An 8803-nucleotide genomic window follows, 5' to 3' on the forward strand; every position below is an offset into this window, starting at 1 on the left:
GAACATTTGCCATAATACTATAAGAAAGGGATTGGCGGTAGTGGGATACTGCTGGGGTGGGAGTGGGGACACAACATCAATAAGTGTACCTGATCTCAAATCAAGCAAAGTGGGGACCAATGAGAGGCCCAAACTTTACCTGTACGATGACCACTTGTATATCTAATCCTGAATTGTACCCCATATCTTTAAAATAAAATATAAACATTTAAAAAGAAAAGAAAAATCAAAGCCTCTTCATTTTCAGGGCATGATTCATGTGGGAGTAGAAATGGTAATTGGGTCAGATACTTCTCCTTTGTCTCTTTAGCTTGGCTCAAGGGGGAGGTAGTTTATTGAAAGACCCTAGGGCTGTGGACCTATTCTGTAGTAAATAATTTGTGTGAAATTAATTCTTCTCTCATTTCAGGCAACTCTGGTAGCTCTCCTTGTCTGGTTACTTTGAAGAAGGAAGAGTAAAAGAGAAAGTAGAATAACATGTCAGAGATACTGGACCTCTCTTTTCTGTCTGAGGTGGAAAAGGACTTGATCCTCAATGTTCTACAGCGAGATGAGGAGCTCCGGAAAGCAGATGAGAAAAGGATTAGGTAAAAGACCTACCAAGAAGCATGGGTCCCCAGGCCTTTGACCAATATTATCTGGGCTTTTTCTTATATCTCCCATCTGACTTTTGGAGAAACTTATGTTTACCACTCCTCTTTGGGTCAAGTTGGGCTCTGAGTTTGTTGCTTTCACAGAACCAATTAGTCTTACTGTCCTTACTCCTCAGCCCCTCTCCATTCAGCCTATGCAGATCCTGAATCTACTTGCACTTCTCTTTTGGATCTTGGCAGGCGACTGAAGAATGAGTTACTGGAGATAAAAAGGAAAGGGGCCAAGAGGGGCAGTCAACACTACAGTGATCGAACCTGTGCCCGGTGCCAGGAGAGCCTGGGCCGTTTGACTCCCAAGACCAACACTTGTAGGGGTTGTAATCACTTGGTGTGTCGGGACTGCCGCATCCAAGAAAACAATGGTATCTGGAGGTGCAAGGTGTGCGCCAAGGAAATGTAAGTGTCACTTATGGCTGAATAGAGAGTGGAGATGAGGCTCCAACTGTGGTGAGAATTTCTTTCCTCAGTCCTTGTTGGTTGAATAACAAGAGCTGTTCTTTATTCATTGGTCATTTTCTTTTATTTCTTCTCAGAGAGCTGAAGAAAGCAACTGGGGACTGGTTTTATGACCAGAAAGTAAATCGCTTTCCTTACCGCACAGGCAGTGAGATAATCAGGATGTCTCTGCGCCGCAAACCTGCAGGTACTGGACCTGTCTAGAGATGGCTCCCTGTGACACATCCTCTGCTCTGGAATGCTGGTGTATTCTGGCTGGTGGTGTCTTAATTCCGTGGGTTCAGCTGGTTTGTAGGGAATTAGAAGAGATTATATTGCTATTTTTTCTGAAAGATGGTGTGTTTCAGGGGACATGTTATGAGGCTTGTTTTCGTTTTCTTCCTTCATGACCACCACTCTGCCATACTTTTGTTTGTTATGAAGTGAATAAAAGAGAGACAATGGGGCAGTCCCTCCTTCATCAGACACAGATGAGTGATATCTGGCCAGGAAGAAAGATCATTCAGGAGCAACAGAAGGATCCCAGGTAAGAATCAAGTAATTGTTTAAAAAAATGTCATTACTTCTTTTATTCTTTTTCTTACTTCTGTTTATAAAATAATAGATGTTAATTATAGGAAAATTTGGAAAGTACAGAAAAGAATAAAGAATGAGGGAGAAAAATCATACCTGATCCCACTATTCATATGTAAACATTAACATTTTGGCATATTTACTTAGTTCTTTATAAGAACAATTTGAAGAAAAATGAAAATAACACATTATTTATTTATTTTTATTTATTTATTTATTTTTTGAGTTGGAGTCTCACTCCATTGCCCAGACTGGAGTGCAGTGGCCACTTCCGGCCACCGCAGCCTCAACCTGCTGGACTCCGGCGATCCTTCCAGCTCAGCCTTCCAAATAGCTGGAACTACAGGCACGTGCTACCATGCCCGGCTGATTTTTTGATTTATTGTAGAGATGAGGTCTCGCCAAGTTGCCCAGGTGGGTCTCGAACCCGCGGGTTCAGGCAATCCACTCACCTCAGCCTCCCAAGGCACGGAATTACAGGCTGAGCCACTGAGCCTGGCTAATAACACATTATTTAAAATATAACCAGTATAGGAAACAAGAAAGAAGAAAGCAGGTTGGGTACAGTGGCTCTCGCCTATAATCCCATCACTTTGGGAGGCCAAGGCGGGAGGATTGCTTAAGGCCAGGAGTTCGAGACCCTTCTAATCAACATGGTAGGACCCCATGTCAACCAAAAAAAGCTAGGTGTAGTGGTGAGGACTGTAATCCCAGCTGCTTGGGAGGCTGAGGCAGGAGGATCACTTGAGCTCAGGAGTTTGAGGCTGCAGTGAGTTGTGATTACACAGCTGCACTCCAACCTGGCCAGCAGGTGAGGCCCAGTCTTTAAAAAAAAACAAAAAGGAAAGAAGAAAACAAGAGTCACTCAAATTTCTACTACCCCAGTTTTGGTATTATGTGAAAATCATTTCATATATCTTCTGTGTGTATAGAGTGGTGACTGCATAGATAAGCAGAAAAATCTTTAAAATATTAAATCATAATATAATAAATTAAAAACATTCTGTTTAATTTTACTTGAATTTAACATAAAATACTGAAATAAAATGGGAGAATTGCTAGTTTTCAAATAAATATTTCTTTACTGTAAAACGTATTAGTTATTAACATTCCTCTGAGCTTTAGAAGAAATATTATGAAAACCATTGAGCAGTTAGTCACATTTCAAGTGATTTTTTTTGGTAACAGTTTTATTGAGATATAATTTACATACTATCTGATTCACCCATGTATGGTGTACAATGCAAGGTTTTTAATATATTCACAGAATTGTGGAATCATCACCTTAATTGATTTTAGAAATTTTCATCACCTTAAAAAGAAATTTTTTAACCTTTAGCTAGCACCCATTCCAACCTCCTTATCCTTCCCTATCCCTAAGCAATCATCCATTTTCTGTCTCTGTATATTTACCTATTCTGGATATTTCATGTAAATGAAATTTTACAATGTGTGGTCCTTTTTTTACTAGCTTCTTTCACTTAACGTAATGTTTTCAAGATTCATTCATGTTGTAGCTTCATTCCTTTTAATGGCTAATTAATGTCCCATTATATGTATATGTATATGCCACATTTTGTTTATCTATTCATCTATTGATGAACGTTGTGTGTTGTTTCCACTTTTTGGCTATTATGAGTAATGCTACTCAGTTCTTTGTTTCTGTGAAAGATCACTCAGTATTATAGACTCTAAGTCTATCCAGGTTGCTGTGAAGTCACATGTTCTCACTCATAAGCAGACCTTGAACAATTATCGTAATACTACAAGAGAATGATTAGCAGTAGTGGGAAACTGCCAGGAGGGGGGCAGGGAAGCGGGATTGGCGGTAGTGGGAATCTGCCTGGGGAAAGGGGGCACATCTCATTAATAGGGGTGCCTGCATGATGAACATGTGTATACCTAACCCTGAATTGTACCCCACATCTTTAAAATAAAAGAGTAACGCTGCTATGAACATTTGTTACAAATTTTATGTGGATGTATATTTTCATTTCTTTAAGGTACATACCTAGGAGTGGTGTTGGTGGTCTACCATTTAAAAAATTTATTTGTTTCAATGTTAAACATTATTGGTGGACTATTTACTATGAAAGAGGAAGAAGCTACCTTTCTTATACATTTTCCCAATTCTTTTTCCCTATTGCCACTACTTGTTGCTCAAATTATTTTTTCTTTGTCAGGGTTTATAACATTGACATTCTCTTATATAACTATTATTCATCTGCTTGTTTTATTTGTTTAGTTTTAGTTTTATATTTACAATGATTGCTTGCTTGCAACCAGGCCTTATGCCATGACTTTTCTAGTTCTGAATTCTTTGATTTATTTCTTGGTTGTCTGGATTTCATCATTGAGAAATTCCTTCAAGAAGGGCTTGCTGGTGCTATATTTATTGCATTCTTTTGTGTTAATGTCTGCCAAGTGCCTTTATACTTGAATAGTATCTTGGCTGGTTATTATATTCTTGGGTCATATTTTCTTTCCCTCAGAATGTTGTAGACATAGTTCCATTGTCTTCTGCCACTGAATGTAACTGTGAAGAAATCTGAGGACACTTTGACTCTTGTTTTTCTTTATTGTGGGTAACTTTGTATGTGTGTGTGTGATTGAATTTGCCTGAAAATTATTTTTTCTTGAAATTTAGCAAGAAAAACAAGGATGTAGCTCAGTGTTGATCATTCTATGTCATTTTTCATGATGTGCAATGTGTCCTTGATGAGTTCTTTCTTTATTGCTGGAAAATTCTGTATTATGTCTCTGAACTCTTTTCTCTCTGTTTCATTAGTTAAGTTCTCCACCTCAGAGATATTAGATTTTCTTATCCTCCATTTCTTTCATTATTTTTTGATTGTCTAAAGAAATTTAAAAAGAGAGAAAGATAAAAACAATTAACCATGTTCAGCCCAACTCATTTCTCTGTGCTATTAGTCTGGTTTTCAGCTATTTTTCTTCCCCTCCCCTTCTTCTTTCCCCCTCCCTTTCTTACGTTTTGCTGTTTCTAATTTAATTATTTGAATAAATTCATCTTAATTAGGTTTTAATTTGTTCTTTGCTCTAATCTTCTTTTTCCTGTTATTTAAAAAAAGCATCTTGTATTTGAACTCTTACACTTTATTGAATTTTTATTCTTATTTAGTTTCCCTGTAGTATAAAGCATTCATAAGAAATCTACTTATTTTCCTAGGGTTATATTCTTCTCCAGAATAGATTCTTTTTTTTTTTTAATTATAAAGATGTGGGGTATAATTCAGGGTTAGATATACAGACGTTGATTACGCAGGTACCCTTGTTGATGAGGTGTGACCCTCCCTTCCTTAGCAGTTTCCCTCAACTGCCAATCCCACCCCCCCTTGACAATTTTCCACTACTGCCAATCCCTTTCTTATACTATTATAATTGTTTAGGGTCCACTAATGGGTGAGAACATATGGTACTCTGTTCTTTGTTTTTGTGATAGATCACTGAGTATGATCGACTCTAAATCCATCCAAGTTGCTGCAAGTCCATATATTTGTCCTTTTTTATGGCTGCATAATATTACATTGTGTATATGTACCACATTTTTTAAAACCAGTCCAGCTTCAATGGACAACATGGTTGGTTCCATGTTTTTGCTATTGTGAATAGCAACAAGCATATGTGTGCAGGTACCTTTTTTGTGGAATGATTTGAGTTCCTCCGGGTATATTCCCAATAGGGGAATTGCTGGGTCATATGGAAGGTCAATTTCTAGTTCTTTCAGAAATTGACACATTGTCTTCCAAAGAGGTTACACTAGTTTGCATACCCACCAGCAGTGTAGAAGTGTTCCTTTCTCTCTGCATCCTTGCCAGCATCTGTTGTTGTTTTATTAATGATGGCCATTCTTACCTGGGATAGGTGGTATCTCAATGTGGTTTTGATTTGCATTTCTCTGATGATGAGTGAGGCTAAGCACTTTTTCATGTGTCTGTTGGCTGCCTGTATATCTTCTTTTGAGAAGTGTCTATTCATGTCTTTGACCCACTTTTTAATGGGTCTGTTTGTTTTTTTCCTTTTGGCTTGTTTGAGTTCCTTGTAGATCCTAGATGTTAGGCCTTTGCCAGATATATAGTTGGCAAATCTTTTTTCCCATTCTGTGGGCTGTCTCCCTGCTCTCTTGATGGTTTATTTGGCTTTGCAGAAGCTATTCAGCTTGATGAGGTCCCACTTGTCTATCTTATTTCTTAAGGTATGGGTACTTAGGGTTCTGAATAGGAATTGATTGCCAGTTCCAATTTCTTCTATAAGAGTGTCTCCTGCGTTTTCTAACATTCTTATGGTTTGAGGTTTTATGTTTAGGTCTTTGATCCATTTAGAGTTCATTTTTGTATATGGTGATAGGTAGGGATCCTGTTTCAATCTTCTGCATGTGATTAGCCAGTTTTTCCAGCACCATTTACTGAATAGGTGCTGAGGTTCTCCTCTCCCCAGTGGTTGTTGTTGGAGGCTTTATCAAAGATGAGTTGGTTGAGAAATTGAGGCTTTGCTTCCAGAATCTCTATCCTGTTCCATTGATCTATATGCCTGTTCTTGTACCAATACCAGGCTGTTTTGATTACTGTAGCATTATAGTAACGTTTGAAGTCTGGCAGTGTGATGCTTCCTGCTTTGTTTCTGTTACTAAGGATTGTTTTGGCTATTTGTGATCGTTTATGTTTCCATATGAATTTCTGTACTGTCATTTTCAGGTCTGAGAAGAATAATGTTGGTAACTTAGTGGGTATTGCATTGCATTTGTAGATTGCCTTTGGTGGGATGGACATTTTAACAATGTTGATTCTTCCTATCCTTGAGCATGGAATATTTTTCCATTTGTTTGTGTCTTCTTAGATTTCTTTGAGCAGTGTTTTGTAATTCTCGTTATAAAGGATCTTCACTTCTCTGGTTAGAAAGATACTGAGGTATTTCATATTTTTTGTGACTATTTTGAATGGGATTGTACTTTTAATTTGGGTTTCTGCCGCCTTGTTGTTGGTGTATAGGAATTCAACTATCTTTTGCACATTTATTTTGTACACCGAGACTTTGCCAAAGTCCTTTATCAGTGCAGGCAGATTTTTGATAGATTTTCTTGGATTTTCGAGGTATAGGATCATATCCTCAGCAAAGAGGGTTAACTTGACTCCCTCTTTTTCTATTTGGATACCCCTGATTTCCTTCTCTTGTCTAACTGCCCAAGCTAGGACTTCCAACACAACATTTAACAAGAGGGGTGAGAGTAGGGAGCCTTGGCTTGTTCCAGTTTTCAGGGGAAATGTTTTCAGTTTCTGTCCATTTAGCAATATGTTAGTTGTGGGTTTATTGTAGATGGCACTTATTATTTTGAGTTATGTTCCTTCTATACCTAGGTACTTGAGGGTTTTTATCAAGAAGGGATGCTGGATTTTATTAAAAGCTTTTTCTGCATCTAGTGATATAATCATGTGGTTCTTGTTTTTACATCTCTTGATGTATTTAATTACATTTATGGTCTTGCGAATGTCGAACCAGCCCTTGCATCCTGGGGATGAAGCCTACTTGGTCATGGTGGGTGATTTTTGAGATGTGTTTTTGGATCTGATTTGCTAGAATCCTGTTTAGGATTTTTTGCATCTATGTTTTTTCTTTTGTGCCTACTTTGTGTAGGCGAATTACTATGTGTCTAGGGGTTGGTCTTCTCTTTTGATGTCTTGTGGGGGTTCTCTGTATCTCTTGTGCTTGGCTGGTCACATCTCTGGTGAGATGGGGAAAGTTTTCTTGGCTTACCTCCTGGAATACTTGTTCCAAGTTGTTCTCCATTTCTCTTTCCTCATCTGGTATACTAATCAGCATAGATTCGGCCTCTTGATATAATCGCACGTCTCTTGTAGGCTTTGTTCTTTCTTTCGGAGTCTTCTTTCTATATTTTTTACAGATTGGGTTAATTCCATGTTCTGGTCTTCACGTTCTGGGATTCTTTCTTCAGCTAGATTAATTCTGCTTTCCGTGCTTGTCATCTTGTTATTTATTTCCTGGATGAATTTTTTTATTGCCAAAATCTCTGTTACAAGTTCTTTCAGTGTTGCGTCTTATCTTTCTTGAGTCTTATTCACTCTTTCCATCCATTTCCTAATCCCTATCATGTTATTGGGCCCGCCATTGGTGACTTCCATTGTTTGGGCACCAAGGTCTGATTTTTCAGGAGTTTTGTCTTTGGTACACTTGAAATTGCTTGTGGTCTTCCTTTGGTTTTTCCTCATCTGTGACAGATGTCTTTTTTTTTGTCTTTAGTTCTGTTATTCAGTCTCAGTGGGAGAGCCTTTCCCTTCTGATGTTTGCTCAGTCCTCTATTCTTTCTTGATCTGGGCTTTGGATTTGATCTATTTAGAAATATAATGGTGAATGGGAAGCTTTGTTGTCTCTTGTAGTTTTTGAAATTTGACTAAAGTATGGGATGAGGCACTAGGATTCAGAAACTACTTGCAAATTACAGTGTTCACTTATTGTGGTATGTGTTCCCTGAGACACACTCCCCACCACTACTCTATATGACAATGCAAAGCAGAAACCAATGGAAAAGACAATTGAGCACACACAGACACAGACATACACACACACCACAAAACAAACTGGAATAACAAAGTGCAACAAAACAAAGAACAACAATAAAAAAACTAAGGAAACTAAACACATACACTCACACACACACACACACCTAGCACAAAGTGAATAGAGAAGAAAAACAGAAAGATTGGGGAAAAAAGAATTCAGAACAAACACTCATACATATATTGACACACACCTTAAATTATAAAAAATGAAAATAAAAAACCTAGAAGAACAAAAGAGCAAAAACTAATAACAAAATTGAAAGACGAATGCTCAGTCATTCATATACACACATAAACAGAAAACAATAAATAAAAGAATAAGAAACATAAAAAGAAAAAAATTTGGGGTGGTGCAGATCAAACCCTCACATACACATTCATGCACAAAGGAAAAATATTTTAAAAATAGATGAACTAGCAAACAAAAAGTCAAAGCATTTTAAAAAATTTAAAAAAAATAACAAAACCCAAAACCCACAGGTCATAAGAGAGAAGATAGACAAGTGGGACCTTATTAAACTGACAAGC

At 37.6% G+C, this 8803-nt stretch overlaps 1 protein-coding gene across 1 annotated transcript in view; it reads left to right on the plus strand.

Annotated features, from left to right (window-relative positions):
* Positions 1 to 409: 409 nt before the first annotated feature.
* Positions 410 to 8803, plus strand: part of SYTL4 (synaptotagmin like 4) — a 31307-nt gene continuing 22913 nt past the window's right edge. Inside the window, exons 1-4 of the mRNA XM_008063674.2 lie at positions 410 to 587; positions 834 to 1049; positions 1187 to 1296; positions 1533 to 1635. Of these exons, the coding sequence (XP_008061865.1) occupies positions 478 to 587; positions 834 to 1049; positions 1187 to 1296; positions 1533 to 1635 (539 nt within the window). The 5' untranslated portion in view covers positions 410 to 477. The remainder of the gene's footprint in view (positions 588 to 833; positions 1050 to 1186; positions 1297 to 1532; positions 1636 to 8803) is intronic.

Source organism: Carlito syrichta, unplaced genomic scaffold (genome assembly GCF_000164805.1).
Source record: "Carlito syrichta isolate Samal-C Ts95f unplaced genomic scaffold, Tarsius_syrichta-2.0.1 Scaffold306989, whole genome shotgun sequence".
In the NCBI taxonomy this organism is placed as follows: Eukaryota; Metazoa; Chordata; class Mammalia; order Primates; family Tarsiidae; genus Carlito; species Carlito syrichta.